Here is a 17,990-nt window from a genome sequence, read left to right on the forward strand (position 1 = left end):
CCGCACTGCGGAGTCTTTGGGAAGGGGAAAGATACGTCGAAGGACTTGAGGGCAATTGGAACCAAAGAAGGCAAAGGACGGGTTTCATTTGGAATTCCTAAAATCCATGAAGTTCAGATTATTATTGGGTTGGATTTTGCTGTGAGCAGCGAAGGAATGTGCCAGCCATTGGTCGCACTTGCACTCGCCCATAGACTTTCTATGGGGGTTTTTCACGGCACGTTGCTGTGAACAGGAGCTCCAAACAGCGCAGCACCGTCTAAAGGGCATCTGGGACGAGTGTGAACAGGGCAAGCAACTGTGTATCTCCTTAACCAATCAGATTTATTAATAGCGCAGAGTCTGACTCAGGAAGTGTAAGTTACAATAGTGAATTCAATGTCAAATCAGGTACAGAAAGCAGAATAAAGAGAGAGAAAGAGGATTAAGAGATAGAGTTGAGAGAAAAAGTAAGAAAAAAACGTTTTTAATTTTAAAAAAATCTCCAATAATTAAAACCTGAAGGAATGAGACTCCACACTTGTAAAAGTTCATTTTCAGTGCCAGTTTGGCAGTAATTAAGACTTACCATGCCCGTTAAAAAGGTACTTACACTGCAATGGACAAGCCCTAAATTTTTGGTGAGTTTAGTCCGAATCTATGAGGTAAGTACGCGAACTTCACGTCATTCAATACATTTGAATGGTGATTCAGATGATGAGATGCAGTTTTCCTGCAGCTTTTAGAGGAGCAAAGCATCTCGGACAGCAACTTCTACATTTCTGCGTTTAACTGCACAGGTGCGATCACCGGTTGTTACTGTCCAATTTGCACATAAACAACGGTGAGCACTGTTTGCCTCACCGTTATTTTTACAGCAAAATCCAGCCCATTATTTTTTGCAGGCTGGTTTTGACCATACACCAGACTCCAAAGCAAAGTAAATTTTCCATGGGGCTCTGAAGCACTATTATTGGGCTGGGAGGGTTTATCCATGGGGTTGGGCAGCAGCTCCTCCTGCCAATTACTAATTCCACCACTAAGGGGATATCATGGGCTATCAAAATCCCATTGCACTATTTAGAAGAAGAGCAGAGGAGTTCTCCCTGGTGTCCTGACCAATATTTATCCCTCAACCAACATTCATCTCATTTCTGTTTGAGGGACATGGCGGGTCGTAAATTGACTGTGAGTCAGTCGATTGTGGGTTCAAGCCCAACTCCAGAGACTTGAGTACAAAATCTAGACTGACACTCCCAGTGCAGTACTGAGAGAGTGCTGCATTGTCAGAGGTGCCTTCTTTCGGATGAGTCGTTAAACCGAGGCCCCATCTACCCGCTCAGGTGCATAAAAGATCCCATGACACTATTTCGAAGAAGAGCAGGGGAGTTCTCCCCGGTGTCCTGGCCAATATTTAACCCTCAACTAACATCACTAAAACAGATTATCTGGTCATTATCACATTGCTGTTTGTGGGACCTTGCTGTGCGCAAATTGGCTGCCACGTTTCCCATATTACAACAGTGACTACACTTCAAAAGTACTTTGGGATGTTCTGAGGTCATGAAAGGCGCTACATAAATGCAAGTCCTTCCTTTTTTCTTTTTGGCTGAGTCACACCCAGATTACAGTGCCGGTCTGTGCCAACATGGAGCAAAAATCATTTCACATTGGCACAGACCGGCCTATCAGAGATGCCCAGTCAGAAGAGTACGGACTCGGGCACGTAAGCTACACTGATACTCTGGTGAAGTACGGAGGGAGTTTCGCGTTGTCAGGTGGTGCCGCACTTTGGATGGGACGTTAAACCTGTTCCGGTGGATTTGAGTGAACATGGGAACAGGAGTAGGCAATTCAGCCCCTCGAGCTTGTTCCGCCATTCAATTAGATCATGGCTGATCTGCATTTTAACTCCATCTACCCGCCTTGGTTCCGTAACCCTTAATACCCTTACTCATCAAAAATCTATCAATCTCAGTTATGAAATTTTCAATTTCAGCCTCAACATCTTTTTGGGAGAGAGAGTTCCAGATTTCCACAACCCTTTGTGTGAAGAAGTGCTTCCTGACATCACCCCTGAACAGCCTAGCTCTAATTTTAAGGTTATGCCCCCTTGTTCTGGACTCCCCAACCAGAGGAAATAGTTTCTCTCTATCTTCCCTATCAATTTGGCTTAAAGGTCACATATTATTGGAAGAGGAACAGTCCTGGTCAACAATCTTCTCTCAACGAACACCCCCAAAAACAGACTGACTGCTCATTCGCGGGGCGCTGCGGGCACAGGATGGCAGTATGTTTTCCCATGTAACAAGTCATAGCGGCCTGGAATTTCCTCCATGGCTCAACCCGGAATTTAGACCCGAAATGCGCCCAATCTGCCGATGTCAAGTTACGCTCTAATTTCCTGCGAATCTCATTAGAATATGCCCAAACGTAAAACAGGTGTAAATCAGCGGCCATAGGAAGGAGCCAAACACACACCATATATTTTCTCTTTAAGTATGAAAATTAAAGTTTCAGCTCATTTAACCATAATTCATGCACATCGGGCACAGCGTGTATAGGAACCTGCAATCTGGGAAGCTTTTCAATTTTTAATGTGACTTCTACTTATGCCTTAAAAATACATTAAAAAGAAACAGAAAATACCAAGCAGGTCTCAGTGAGGATAAAAAAATTTTAAAACACTCAAAAAATTGCAATAAAACACCAGAAAAATGAGCCTGAAAATCTGGTGGTAATTTGAAGCGAGTTTCTGAGCAAAGCAGCATTGCAGGAAACTCGTACGGGAGGCTCCGTAACTTGGGGGCAGGGGCCGGTTTTGTGGGCGGAGACGCGTTTGGGCGAAGGGATCGATAGAGGGTCGTAAAAGGTCGAGGAGACTTAGGCGTATTGTACTTACATCCGCAACTTACTCACACCCAACATTCCGCGATTTTTTAAGCCGCGTGATTGGTTTGCGCCCGGGTCATGGGCGTTTCTGGATGCGAGTATGGAGGAATCACAAGGCCGCATCCCAAAAAGTGATTCAATGTATTTTGATGCAATAAAAGGCGCTGCATCTTATTCAAGTTCAGCCCCCATCCCATCCAATCCCAGTGCAACAAGGTGCTCAAAGGATTACCATGGAAACTGGCATATCGGGCACCAACAGGCTTTACTTTGACCAGCACAGATCTGGCCTATTGCACATAAGCAGAGCTGCGACTCCCTCCCTGTGGCTCAGTGGGTATCACTCTTGCCTCTAATGTCAGAAGGTTGTGGGTTGAAGTCCCGTTCCTGAGACTTGATTACACAACTGCAGGCTGACACTTCAGTGCAATACTGAGGGACTACTGTTTGTCAGATTGAAACGAGGCCCTATCTATCCTCTCAGTTGGATATACAAAGATCCCATGGCATTATTCGATAGAAGAGCAAGGGAGTTCTCCCTTGTGTCCTAGCTAATTTTTATCCTTTAACCAACACCACTAAAACAGATCATCTGGTCATTATTACAGTGCTGTTTGTGGGATCTTGCTGTGTGCAAATTGGCTGTCCTGTTTTCCAACACTACAACAGTGAGTACACTTCAAAAGTGCTTCCTTCGCTGTAAAATGCTTTGGGACGCCTTGAAAAGCCGTATATAAATGCAAGTCTTTTGTTTTGCCATAAATGCCTGTAAACGACTGGTGGCAGAATCCAAACCTCGGGTGATGCACTGACATTTGAAGACTGACCACAAGCACCAGACTGAAATCTTCATTAGGAGGAGACGGCGAAAAAAAATTGAAAACAAATTTTTGGAGCTTGAAATGTAACAAAGAATTTGGTTACAAGAAAAAAAACTCTCAACAAATTGCCTTTTTGTTTATTTTTAGCCCTGAATTCCCAATAATAAGGCTCAAAAGTCTGTTTATCGCCAGGGAGTACTGGCTGAATCAGCCAGACGAAGAAGCCGAGGCAGTGCCAAGCCCTGTTCTGGAATGCCAGAGATCCATGAGATGCAAAGAGCTGGTACATCAGCTAAATGACTGCATTAACCCAAACCCCAGACTCACTAACAGCAAACATCAGGGTGCGATTATTATAAGAAAACTTTCAGGGGAAGTCTGTTATTAGGCCCCAAGCAACACAGATCCTCGGTGCTCTCACTGGGACTCCAGTAGCGTAATGGAGGGTGTGGGAAACTCTCATAAAGACTAACATTTACAGCACAGAGCTACACATGGCTAGGAACCTAGGAACAGCCCCTCGAGCCTGTTACGCCATTCAATTAGATCATGGATGATCTGTATCTTAACTCCATTTACCCACCTTGGTTCTGTAACTATTAATACTCTTGCTTAACAAAAATGTGTCAATCTCAGTTTTGAAATTTTCAATTGACCTCCAGCCTCAACAGCTTTTTGGGGGAGAGAGTTCCAGATTTCCACTCCCCTTTGTGTGAAGAAGTGCTTCCTGACATCACCCCTCAACTGCCCAGTTCTAATTTTAAGGTTATGCCCCCTTATTCTGGACTCCCCCACCAGAGGAAATAGTTTCTCTCTATCTACCCTATCAAATCCTTTAATCATCTTAAACACCTCAATTAGATCACCCCTTAATCTTCTGTACTCGAGGGAATACAGGCCTAGTCTATGGAACGACTAGGATCGCAGATCAGGAATTCAGGCTTTGACCTCGGTATCCGAATCCCCAATATGGGATCCGCTTGTATGAAATTCTGGACTGGGACCTCTGCACTTAAAATCTACCCCATAGTGTTCACTTGAACTGTGGAATAGATTATAGATTGTGTCCTTCCAAGCTTGGGTCTGGAGAGAACATTTTGTGCCGTGTGACAATAGGGTGAAGTGAGGAAAGAAGGAAAGGATGGGAGGGAGGGAGGGAGGGAGGACCGACTGACCAGATAATCTGTTGGTTGAATGAACAATATCAAATTGAGCCAATACACTTCAAAATCGTGGAATGCGCCTCGTAACAGTTTTTGGAAAGTAACTGGCCGTGGGTTCAAGTCCCACTCCAGCGACTTGAGCCACGTAGGATGAGTCTCCAGTGCAGTACCTGAGGGAGTGCTATACTGTCGGAGGTGCCGTCTTTCAGATGAGACGTTAAACTGAGGCCCCACCTGCCCTCTTAGCTGGACGTAAAAGATCCCATCGCAGGTGAGTCCAGGCCAATTTTTATCCTTCAACCAACACCACCAGAACAGATCATCTGGCCATTTATCCCTTTTCAAAGATCCCATGGCACTATTTGAAGTAGAGCTGGGGAGTTCTCCCCAGTGTCCTGACTAATATTTATCCTTCAACATCACTAAAAACAGATTATCTGGTCATTATCACATTGCTGTTTGTGGGACTTTTCTGTGCGTAAATTGGCTGCCTGGTTCTTACATTACAACAGTGACTACACTTCAAAAGTATTTAATTGGCCGTAAAGCGCTCTGCAATGTCCTAAGGTCGTGAAAGGCGCTATATAAATGTAAATAGAAATAATACAGCCCCATCCAGCACATTGTCCGGAGTTCCACTACTGATTATTTTGCCACAATTGTTACAAAGCTGTGCTAATTCATTCAAACATTGAGCTTATCACCAACTCCCATTCTGAGTAGGAGTTCAGAACTTCAATTTTCATTTCTACTGCCTCCGTGCACAAATCCTCACAACGTTATCACAGTTGACCTTGAACAAGGCCTTCACAGCCTTTAACAAGCAGTTTTTTGTTCTGTTGCTACTTTTCAGCCCTTTGACTCTGGGAGCAAGTTACAGAGTCGGTCGGGCTAGAATCACACTTCTCCAGTTACTCATCTCTAATCTTTTGTCGCACGTTAAAAACCCAAAGGACCAACCCACAGTTATGAAGCAAAGGAGATTCAGTGATCATATGCTTTCAGTTGTGTGTACATTAATGCCACCCCCCTCTTGCTCGCTTGGGCTGAGGGAGCCTCTCCTGCCAGTTCCCGCAGTGTTGTCAGCACTCATGAATTAAACATAAAGTCTATTTTATAGATGGTGCCAATTTTTGTAGAGGAGGACCTCTGTGGTCAAACTGACCTCAGCCTGTTGCATGGCTTAGGTGAAATGGGATCACTCGATCTTTAAACTGTCCGACCCGAACACTAAATAACACAAAATAAAAGGGATACTTGGTGCCTCCATTTCTTGGGGCCTGGGAGCAGTATGGAGATCTCATTCATCAGGATTTACATTCACATTCCAAGGGGATCGACTCAGTCCTGGCAAGGGTAGTGAGCTGACAGGCCAGCGCACTCTGACACACACTGCAGACACACACACACACACACACATACAGACAGAGACAAACATGCACATACACAGACAGACAGACAGACATACACACACACAGCCAGACACTCATACACACACAGACATATACACATACAAAGACATATTCACACGCAGACAGAGACACAGACATACACAGCCAAGCACTCACTCAGAGAGACACACACACAGAAAAATGAAGACACACGATAAGACACATTCTCACACGGATAGAGATACAGATACACATAGGCATTCAAACATGCACACAGACACACACACACCCATACAAAGACACCTAGGTGCACGCACAGGCATATTCTCACACACACACATTCACATAAACACAGACACACACGCACACTCACCAGCTATATGTCTTTAATTGAGAAACCAACATTGAAAACCCCAAGCCCTAAGGTGCAGGATAACATAATTCTTGGTTGAAAAGAATAGCAGGGAACACAAATTAATTCAAGAATCTGTGGTTAGGTGACATCAAGCTTGGCTTTTAAAAATATTGTAGAACAAAGGGTAGACTGAGGGAGGAAGGAGTTTTATAGATTTAAGAACCCGGGAAAGAATCAGGTGCTGGACGGTGCAACAAATCTAGATTTCGGCTCAAAGGGGACGAGGACGAGGGTTTTGGATAGTTTATTTGCAGCTTAGGAGGAACAAGAGAGGAATGGTGAGAGGAGCAGTGACCATAGCAGGATTGATAAAATAGAGAGAAGGGTTGTGACAGGGAGAGATGGAGGCGCGAGGTGAGAGGGTCATGAAACATATTCTTTTTCTGACTCCCTGTCCAGGAGAGCTGGACGGTAGAACAGAGGACAGGCTCGGGCTTTGAAGTGAGTGGAGAGCAGTCGAATGGTTGAACATAGCTAGTTCTCCTCCCTGGTTACACCACAGGCAAAGTCTCCTTACATGGTAAAAATGGAAATGTGAAATGAAAAGAACAGTAAACATTTCTGCTGTGGGCCCCACCCAAAACTTTAACCTTCCCTTCTGTGGCAGATTCTGAGGTCTGCTCTGCATTTCTAAAGAAGAAAGACTAACTTGCATTTGTATAGCGCCTTTTACGACCTCAGGATGTCCCAAAGCGTTTTAGGGCCAATGTAATACTTTTTGAAGTGTAGTCACTTTTGCAATGTAGGAAACACAGCAGCCAATTTGCGCGCAGCAAAGTCTCACAAACAGCAATGTGAGAATGACCAGATAATCTGTTTTAGCGGTGTTGATTGAGAGATAAATATTGGCCAGGACACCAGGGAGAACTCCCCTGCTCTTCTTCAAGAGAGCACCATGGGATCTTTTACATCCACCTGAGAGGGCAGACAGAACCTCAGGTTTAATGTCTCATCTGAAAGATGGCACCTCCAACAGTACTCTACTGGAATGTCAGCCTGAATTTTGTACTCAAGTCTCTGTAGTAAGACTTGAACCCACAGCCATCTAACTCAAAAGCAAGAGTGCGACCCACTGAGCCACAGCTGACACTGTGTTTTGTGAGATTATTGTTCTGTGCTCAGAGTTTCCTTCACCTCCAGAGACTGCAGCGTTACACAGCAATATTTGAGGTGTGTCAGTCTGGGACCAGCTGATATTAAAATAACTGCACATTAATCCCATCAGAGCCAGCTCCCCTGGGCACTTCTGTCTCTACTTCACAATGAATGATGAAAGCCTTCTATTTCCAGCCACGGGGGGCTAGATTCATAAAACAGTTTATTCACATCTTTAACGGGCTAATAAAGGTATACCAACTGAAGTTAGGAGACCTCGGTTCTTTAGAAAAAATGGAAGTTCTTTTCTGTGGTTTCGTGTCACAGCAGGACATGTCTTAATCATACAGAACAGAGGAAGGCAGCCTCTGTCTGTGTCTGGCTAACTGTCACAGAGCAACATGGCTGACATCAAACCATTAGGAAGAAGAACAAACTTAGGACAATCAGCTTACAACAAATTGATGACTTTTTTTTTCCGGAAGTACAGTCGCTGTTGTTATGAAGGTGACTAAGCAGGCGATTTGCGCACGGCAAGCTCCAACAGACAGCAAAGGAGATCATTAAGACAGATAATCTGCTTTTGACAATGGTGGTTGAGGGATAAATATTGGCCAGGACACCAGGAGAACTCACCTACTCTTCTTCGAAATAGTGCCATGGGATCTTTTATGTCCACCTGAAAGGGCAGTTCAACGTCTCATCCGAGAAACAGGCCCTCGGATAGTGCAGAACTCCCTCAGTATTGCACTGGGAGTGTCAGCTTGGATTTTGTACTCAAGTTTTTGGAGTGGGATTTAAACCGACACCCATCTGACTCAGAGGCAAGAGTATGACCCACTGAGCCACAGCTGATAGATCACAACTCCAGATCAAATGCAATCTGTAATGTCACACCCACCAGCATAACAATCCCTGAATTACCACAAGAATTATCATGTCTGGTTCATGATTGAAGAGGGAGGCTTTATGTGGAGGATTCGGAGAACCAGAAAACATTACTGGTAACCCTGTGCCCTCATCAATTACTGCATCATTATTGGCTAAACATGACATGGTGAAGCCAAATGGGGTTAAAAGGTACCAATTCATTTATAAACTGCGGTAATTTGTTTCATGGAGACACATACAACTGGATAACACTGAGCAATTTGCCTAAGGAATCCTTCAACCAGGTCACAACTCACTGGCTCATGGGTACCGGCTGCCCATCAGTAACCCGCCCAAGTGGTCACTCTTCCTGCATGGGTCTGGGCTGAGCGTTGGCAGGCCATGCCAGCTCCGAGCCTGCCCTCAGCTGACCTCCGTCCACTCCCGCCTTCTGACGTCAGGTCATCGAGTGGCGACAGGAGCGGGAGCCGTGGCTGAATTTCCCCTCCCCTAGCCAAAGGGCTGAGGCAACTGTAGCTCCCCACCCTGGTGAGATCAGCACAGATCAAGGATGGATCCTGCCGACTGCCCACGGCTGCATAGTTCAGTTCCATGTCGGGCAGTGGGTCTATTCAACGGAGTCACTGGGACATCTCTGAAGTAAGATCCCGTTGAGTGGCCATGTGTTTTTTTTGTAGGAGCTGTAAAACATTGTGACTCAATCTGAGGAGAGTTGTTTTCACTCCCTGACAGTTTGTAGGCGGACACACATCTGCAACATCTGTCCTGCCTCATTGACCTCATTCCCTTGGGCCAAGACAGTGCACAGTTGTAAATTTAAAGGCAGATAGTTGACATTTGAGAGATCTCCAAGTACCGTATGTATCCTTGACACAGGGAGAGCAAGAAGAGAGACAGTTCAAAACCATCAACAGAAGAAGGGTTGAGGGAGTGAGCAACTCACATCTGTGCAGCGTCCCCTTTTAACTGCAGTGTTGTTTACAACAGATGTGGACAGCTGTTTTTATTTAGGGTCTGATATAATTTACTGTCTCCCCACACACAATTACCCACAATCCAGTCATTATGTAGTGACACATTCATCTGCATAATGGTCAGTTGTGTGTAGACAATTTGGGCAATGGGGACACAATTCTAACCCGTATCCAGGGGCCTTTAATTGGTGTGTTTCGCAGCTCCCCCAGTGAGTAGGTTGGAACTGGGCTGCCTAGTGTGAAGCCGAAACAGGTAGACCAGCAAGGTCCCAGGTTCGTGGTCTAATCATTGTTCCCTGTTGAGTTGACTGATCTCAATCACATTGGCACTAAAGTGTCAGCTCTGGCTTAATGGGTAGCACTCTCACCTCTAAGTTAGAAGGTTCATGGGTTCAGGTCCCACTCCAGAGACTTAAGCATAAAACGCTAAGCTGATGCTCCAGTATATACTTTCGGATGAGACCTTACACTGGGGCTCTGTCTACCCTCACAGGTGGATGGTAAAGATCCCGTAGCATTATTTCGAAGAAGAGAAGGGTGGTTCTCCCTGGTGGCCTAGTCCTCAACCAACACCTAAAAACAGATTATTTGGTCATTATCGCATTGCTGTTTGTGGGACCTGGCTGTGTGCAAATTTGGCTGCTGCGTTTCCTACATTATAACAGTGGCTACACTTCAAAAGTACTTCATTAGCTGTAAAGCACTTGGGTCATGAAAGGCATGATAGAAATGCAAGTCTTTCTTTCTTTTACTACAACTGGCCAATTCCAAGGAGAACATGAGTTAAACAAAGTCACAGAAACTAAAGTTAGACTCTTCTCTCTTCGTGAGATTTTGGCCCCTGAGCAGCTTTTTATGCGCTGCAATGTTTCTGCATCATTGATGGCCATTGTAATGACAAACAAGTAACTGCTTATTATCCCAGTTTTCAGTTGACTGTATCAGTTCACAGCAAGCCTGAAGTAGACAGCTTTGGATGAAATGGGGGGAGGGGGAGGGAAGACAATGATCACTCTGGTCTTTTGTTTCCTTGCCAGCAATTTCCAAAATTACCAGAATGCTTGTCCTTTTGCAGAGAGTTTTATCTACTACACACCAGGCTTCAGATGTTGGCCATCCCAGAGAGCCAGTACATGAGGTAGACAACAGAATCAGAGCGATCGCCACTGAATAAGTGAACAAGAGCAGGCAGATGGGCCTTGAAGAGTGAAGACATCATTAACTAACGTTAGTATAGGTATAATGATAGCACCAAAATTAGCCAACCGCAACACAATAAAATTGGAGCTCATTGCGCTTGTTTTAAGAGTGTTAATCAGGCCGATTTCGGGGACCAACATCCCGCGCCCAAAAGATGACTGAAAGACATCCAACCTGATATTGGGTCGGGCTATTTTTCAGGTGTCCCTGGCGACTGCCTAAAACAGGCCTGAGGCTCCTTACATATGTAAATGAAGGGCCCAAAGCCTGTTTATGGCCCGCTCTGCTAAATTGGGCTGTGTGGAGCGGAGCAGGAAATGGGCCTGCTTCGCTCGGCATTCTTAAGCGGTCCCTGAGCAACCGCCACCAAAACATAAGGTTCTTTTTTTAAAAATGTTATTGAGAAACGTTGCTGTTGAGCCAGGAAGAGCAGGAGTGCTCCCCCAACTCCACAGTACCCCGATACGAAATTGGCTAAGTGACAGGAGACAGAGAGTAGTGGTGAACGGTCGTTTTTCAGACTGGAGGGAGGTGTACAGTGGTGTTTCCCAGGGGTCGGTATAAGGACCACTGCTTTTCTTGATATATATTAATGTCTTGGACTTGGATATACAGGGCACAATTTCAAAATTTGCAGATGACACAAAACCTGGAAGGGTAGTGAATAATGAGGAGGATAGTGATAGACTTCGAGAGAGTATAGACAGGTTGGTGGAATGGGCGGACACATGGCAGATTAAATTTAATGCAGAGAAGTGCGAAGTGATACATTTTGGTAGGAAGAATGAGGAGAGGCAATACAAACTAAAGAGTACAATTCTAAAGGGGGTGCAGGAACAGAGAGACCTGAGGGTATATGTGCACAAATCGTTGAAGATGGCAGGGCAGGTTGAGAAAGCAGTTAAAAAAGCATACGGGATCCCGGGCTTTATAAATAGAGGCATAGAGTACAAAAGCAAGGAAGTTATGATGAACCTTTATAAAACACTGGTTCGGCCACAATTGGAGTATTGTCTCCAATTCTGGGCACCGCACTTTAGGAAGGATGTGAATGCCTTGGAGAGAGTGCAGAAAAGATTTACTAGAATGCTTCTAGGGTTGAGGGACTGCAGTTATGTGGAGAGACTGGAGAAGCTGGGATTGTTCTCCTTAGAGCAGAGAAGATTGAGAGGAGATTTGATAGAGGTGTTCAAAATCATGAAGGGTCTAGACAGAGTAGATCGGGAGAAACTGTTCCCATTGGTGGAAGGGTTGAGAACCAGAGGACACAGATTTAAGGTGATTGGCAAAAGAACCAAAGGTGACATGAGGAAAATCTTCTTTATGCAGCGAGTAGTTACGATCTGGAATGCACTGCCTGAAAAGATGGTGGAGGCAGATTCAATCGTGGCTTTCAAAAGGGAATTGGATAAGTATTTGAAGGAAAAAAATTTGCAGGGCTACGGGGAAAGAGCAGGGGAATGGGACTAACTGGATTGCTCTTACAAAAAGCCGGCACGGGCTCAACGGGCCGAATGGCCTCCTTCTGTGCTATAACCTTTCTATGATTCTATGATTATCCCCTTCCCTGTTATCACTACTCAACCCCCCTCCCCGACACTTACCTTTGGATCACTGCCGGTGAGGCAAGCAGCCCGAAATTCGATAGGCACCGGCAGCTCTCCCAATTAATATTAATGAGGCCAGAGGCCCAATTTTAGGCTGACCTCAAGCCTCCCGGTCTGGGCGCGCGTTACGGTCTCATTGCTGTCTTCACGCCTGAAACCGGGAGCCGATGAATTTCTACCCCAATGTACTCAACCACCCACCTCCCCATCTCAGAACGTGACGTAGGAATATAGGAACAGGAGTAGGTTATTTAGCTGCTCGAGCTTTGATCTTCTACACCTTAATGTTTCCTGAAAGAATGAGGTTTGAATTTGATACTTTTCTTAAGAACAGGAGAAATTCTGAAAGTTTTAGTAGAAACGCGGCTAGTTGAAGATCCAACTTATTTCCAATTCAATTCAGCATCAAAAACAGTGGAATGTTTCTTTTCCTACCCATCAGGATGAAAGGTTCACTCCGAGCAATCGTCAAACGCTCGCAGGCCAGGCATAGTATGAGTGAGACGAAGAATAAAGCTCCCTCAACTCTGTCCCAATTCCAGTCAGCAAGCCCAGCTGCACCAGAGTTACATTTTTTACACTCCCCACATCAGCCATCCTGTGGCCTCCCGAAGCGGGTTTGCCAATTTACTGCTGAATTAGGATCAATTTTGTGCTTGTGGACCCACACCCATTCAGTAGAAAGTTTCATTCCATCACAGTGGGCTGGATTCCAGCCCAGGTCCCAGAGGAGAAAGAACAGGCAGAAAAATGGAATTGCAGCACTTTTCTCCAAGTGATTTGTGCCTTGAAATGGGGCTCTTCAAATATTATTGTGTGAAATTCCTTTGTCCACTATTATGAGGTAGACGGTTAGGGGCCCCAATTAAAAGCAGTCAAGAAAATTTCATAGACACGTGTGAAATGCTCGTACAATAATATTTGAAGAGCCTGACCTGAAGGCCTTGACGCCCTGCGGATAGTTTGTAACCCAAAACATTAAATTTTTAAAAAACTTTTTGTGGGTGGGCTTCACTATGATTGAAGAATGGATGTTGGGTGCGGTCTTTGTTTTCAGGCCGACGAATTTAAGCGCGGCTATGTCAGATCAATGTGGACTACTCACGTGTGGTCTCGGTGGTCCTTCTGCTGTATGATTTATTCACTCGGTAACGCACCACCAGCTCCCCTCTCTCGATCATGGGCTCAAACGCCTCGCTGTAGGACACATGCAACGAGTGAGAGTAAGGACCGTGTTCGTCACCCTACAAACCAGAGCACTCCAGGCTAGGGTTACCAACTCTCCAGGATTGCCCTGGGGACTCCAGGAATTGAAGATTAATCCCCTGGCCACTGCTGCGAGCAACACCCAGGAGAAAAATCATAGGGGCATTAAAAAAAAATTGTGTTTTCTTTCAATTTCTTTGTACACTTTTATTAGTAATAAAAATATTGGCAATAAAGGCTATTTGACTGGCAGTGAAGAATAATCTAATTGGGTAATAAAGAGTCTTTTCATTGTCCTGTCAGCCTGGCGGTGCACCGTGAGGATGGACATGTCAGGCGACCAATGGCGGGAGGGTGGGGGTGGGGAGGTTGGAGGCAGGAGGTCATGTGATGAAACCTCCCAGAATACGACCAACCACAGTTGGCAACCCTGCTCCAGGCCAATCTGTATGAAACTACAGAAGACTGAAGGGCCCCTAACTAAACAGACCCACACAGGATGGGCAATAGGCTGTTAATATTGAACCGGAGTAAATGCCACCACTTGCTAATGTCACATTGATCTGAATGAGAAGCACAGGCCTCAATATGGGAGGAAGACACCCCATCATTTTAAAGCCAGAAGTAATTGGGGCAATGGGTGGGGGAGGGGGCGTATGGAGATGTGGTCCCTGAACACGCTCCCAATATGTTGCCAAAGCCGTTACCCTCCAGCAAGTTAAAAGGTCAGTGAGTCTTTGGTTATCCAGCTCCCTTATAGTGACAGGAATATTAGGAACAAGGAGTAGTCCATTCAACCCCCTGGGCCTGCTCTGACATTCAATTAGATCAAGGCTGATCTGATGAGGCTCAGTTAAAAAAAAAATTGTATAAAACAGGGGCTGCATTTTTGATCTATTAAACATAATTCAATATAAGACTAGTGATGACTCTTCATACTCATAGATATATTCAAAAATTTGGTATTTTAGTCATTTTTTTCCGTTTTGCATGCATTGCGCAAAATATTTCAGTGTAGGATTGGGGCTTGAGGCCAAAGCAACAGGGAGATGAATCTAGTTCGAGCAGCTTCTTAGTCATAGGGCGAACAAGATGTGTTGAATAGGCCTTTTCCTGTTGCAATGTTCATTTGATTCTCGCTCAGCCAAGGGATGGGTCAGTGTTAGGGGACTGGCGAAGTCTGTCAAACTACAGGCATCATCCGTTACGTTCACCTTTGACTGTTAGAAGTCACAGAGGTCGTAACACAACTCGTGCTGCCATCTTCTTCGCTAGTCGTGCCAACGCCAAGCATAATTGTAGTGCGGTGACGCTGATATCAATTCTACTCAGTGGCCACAGGGCAAAGGATAAAGGCAGCGGTTGTTATCTATAGTGCGTGAGGGACTTCTTTACTGTTACTTACGGTATAGTTTCAGGAAGCTGTATCAGCTGTGCTGGTGACTCCTGGCCATGTGCTACATAGTGTCGGTGTACAGGAAATTAAGGGTCTCTGTTGAATTTATCTCAGGTTTATTGTGAAACAATCCATATTGGGGTATTTATGGAACAAAATACACCAGGACCATCCAGGTCTTCGATAGCCACTTAGGTATGTACCCTGGAGCTTCACAGGCCACCTACAGAGTTTATATGCAAATTTCCTATTAATGTGCACATATTTCAAGGTGTCAGCACTAACAGATCTTGATGTTCTGGTATCCACCAATGAGGCAACAGCACCAAGAACGGCCCTGTCCAAGCGTTTGGCCCATGGGGCAAAGCGGTGGGTGAGAAATATCAGCACGAATAGAACTGGGATACTTGGACTTCAAGTGCTAGATTGCCAAGGCCTGTGGGCTGGACACGGTCCACAGGCTGTAATTTGGATATCTCCCGCCATGAACTATAAACAGCAGATTTTGGCACTAGGCCAAACTCAGGCCTACTTAGCCTAATCCGTCGGCTTTGAATGGAAAAAGTGTCAGCGAGCTCAAATAGTTCTCACCCGTATCGAACGTCCTTCTTTCTCAGTCGAGCGACAAGCACGGTGATACAAATAGCACAGGCCACAGCCACAGCCACAGCCATCACCACGTACCACCAGTGCCAGGAGAATGCCTGCCTGTTTGCGTTCCCTGAAAGTACAAGAGTTAGAGATGTGTTACAGTAACTGTCCAGAGCTTCATCCCCCAGGGCCCCTATTCACAAATCAAAACCATCAAGAAAGAAGGGTTAACCCGAACACTTGTCAAGTTGTAAATCCTGATGACAACCTCGTAGCACAGCCTGAGAGCGTTCATCCATCCCAATGGCAGTAAGGGAGCTGGGCTGGCATCGATTGCTGCCAATGTGCATGTGGGGAGTTTATTTATGCTGTTGGGCTCAGTACCTCCTTTGATCCATTGTCCCCAGATGATAGGAAGGAACATAGGAACAGGAGTAGGCCTTTCAGCTCCCAGCCTGATCCACCATACAATTAGATCATGGCTGATCTGTAGCTCAACTCCCTAACCCTCAATACCTTTACCTAACAAAAATCTAACAATCTCAGTTTAGAAATTTTCAATTGGACCACCAGCCTCAACAGCTTTTTGGGGAGAGAGTTCCAGATTTCCACTACTATGATGGTATTCACAGCCAATAACAGCTGAAAGAAAGCCTTGCTCTTATCTATCGTCTTATCATATCCCTGAGAAATGCGCTAAAGCACTTCACAAATTACTTATAAGTACAGTCACGTATGTAGACAATTATGCCAGTCAACTTGTACACAGGAAGATCCCACAAACAGCAATGCGATGAATGACCAGTTGACCTCTTTTTTTTTGGGTGGTGTTGGTTGAGGGATGAATTTTGGCCAAGACATCAGGCGATTACCCTGAGTTGTAGGAATGTAGAATAAACCAAAAGGGACATTTATGGTTGACCCTATTCCTTTCCAATAAGAGGCCTGATGGAAATATTCCCTCTTCAAAAGGGATCCTGATGGGGCAATCTCCGTCATACACTGGATGGAGGAATAGATTGGTTTATATAACTGCATCAACCTAGTTATTGACAGAGTGACAGGCGAACTCTGTAGAAACCTCACACTATATTCTGGGCCGGGAGGCCCTTCCAAGTGACCACTGCAGAGGTCGCAGAGGTCACAGAGATTTGCTCCAATTTTGCCAGCTCCATACATCATGTGGCTATTGAGGTATTGACTATAGCATAATTTAAAGGGGAACTGGACGAGTATAAAAGGAAGATGGTAAAACAATAAAGGGTGGGGAGATGGGATTGGAGTAGATTTAGGGTAGATTTTCCCCGGGGCAACCCCACTGAGGTGCCCAACAGTTAAGTCAAGGAGGAAAGTGAGACGGAAGGCCAGGAATGCCTCTTGACCCTTCTTCTCTTACTATCACAGCAAAACTGGGCCCATGTCTACTCAAGGCGCAGGCCCAATGATGTTGATTTTGAGAGTCCCAGGAAATCCCGGGGTGGCACAGAGGGAGACAGGCAGGTTGCTCCAGGCAACCACGCATTCCTCAGGCTCTGCGAAGAGTAAGACCCCCCCCCTCCCTGATAGCACCAGTTGAAGAGTTGACACCAGAAAGGGGCGTCATGGCCCTTCTCTGTGCTAGAATTCTGTGGTTCTATGTTTGAAGGGATGCTGGTTCGAAGGATTGGGGGTGTGGTTCTACCTGGGCTGTCAGTTCTCAAGCCCCTTGCCCAAGGGGTCACTGATCACGAAGGAGCCTGATTTTGCTCCTCATTAGTTTGGAGACACCAGGGCCAACTGTGTTGCCCTATTGTTGTTCTGATTAAAGCAGCTAACTCAACACAGAGCTCGGACCTTCCAGATCTGTCCCAGATAAACTAGATTAGTATCATTAGACCTTACCTTTTTGTGGTTTATATCAATGATTTGGACTTAAATGTAGGGGGCATGATTAAAAAGTTTGATGTTACAAAAATTGGCCGTGAGGAGGAAAGCTGGGAGACTGCAGGAAGATATCAATGGACTGGTCAGGTGGGCAGAAAAGTGACAAATGGAATTCAATCCGGAGAAGTGTGAGGTAATGCATTTGGGGAGGGCAAACAAGGCAAGGGAATACACAATAAATGGTAGGATACTGATAAGTGTAGACGAACAGACGGACCTTGGAGTGCATGTCCACAGATCCCTGAAGGTAGCAGGACAGGTAGATAAGGTGGTTAAGAAGGCATACGGGATACTTTCCTTTATTAGCCGAGGCATAGAATATAAGAGCAGGGAGGTTATGCTACAACTGTATAAAACATTAGTTAGGCCACAGCTTGAGTTCTGGACACACATTACAGGAAGGATGTGATTGCACTAGAGAGGGTACAGAGAAAATTTACGAGGAT

At 45.4% G+C, this 17,990-nt stretch overlaps 1 protein-coding gene across 1 annotated transcript in view; it reads right to left on the reverse strand.

Annotated features, from left to right (window-relative positions):
* LOC137306057 (tyrosine-protein kinase receptor UFO-like) overlaps positions 1-17,990 on the reverse strand; it is a 162,655-nt gene that overhangs the window by 45,399 nt on the left and 99,266 nt on the right. Inside the window, exons 11-12 of the mRNA XM_067975103.1 lie at positions 15,622-15,751; positions 13,534-13,625 (exon numbers count right to left, since the gene is read on the reverse strand). Of these exons, the coding sequence (XP_067831204.1) occupies positions 13,534-13,625; positions 15,622-15,751 (222 nt within the window). The remainder of the gene's footprint in view (positions 1-13,533; positions 13,626-15,621; positions 15,752-17,990) is intronic.

Source organism: Heptranchias perlo, chromosome 41 (assembly GCF_035084215.1).
Source record: "Heptranchias perlo isolate sHepPer1 chromosome 41, sHepPer1.hap1, whole genome shotgun sequence".
Classification (NCBI taxonomy): Eukaryota; Metazoa; Chordata; class Chondrichthyes; order Hexanchiformes; family Hexanchidae; genus Heptranchias; species Heptranchias perlo.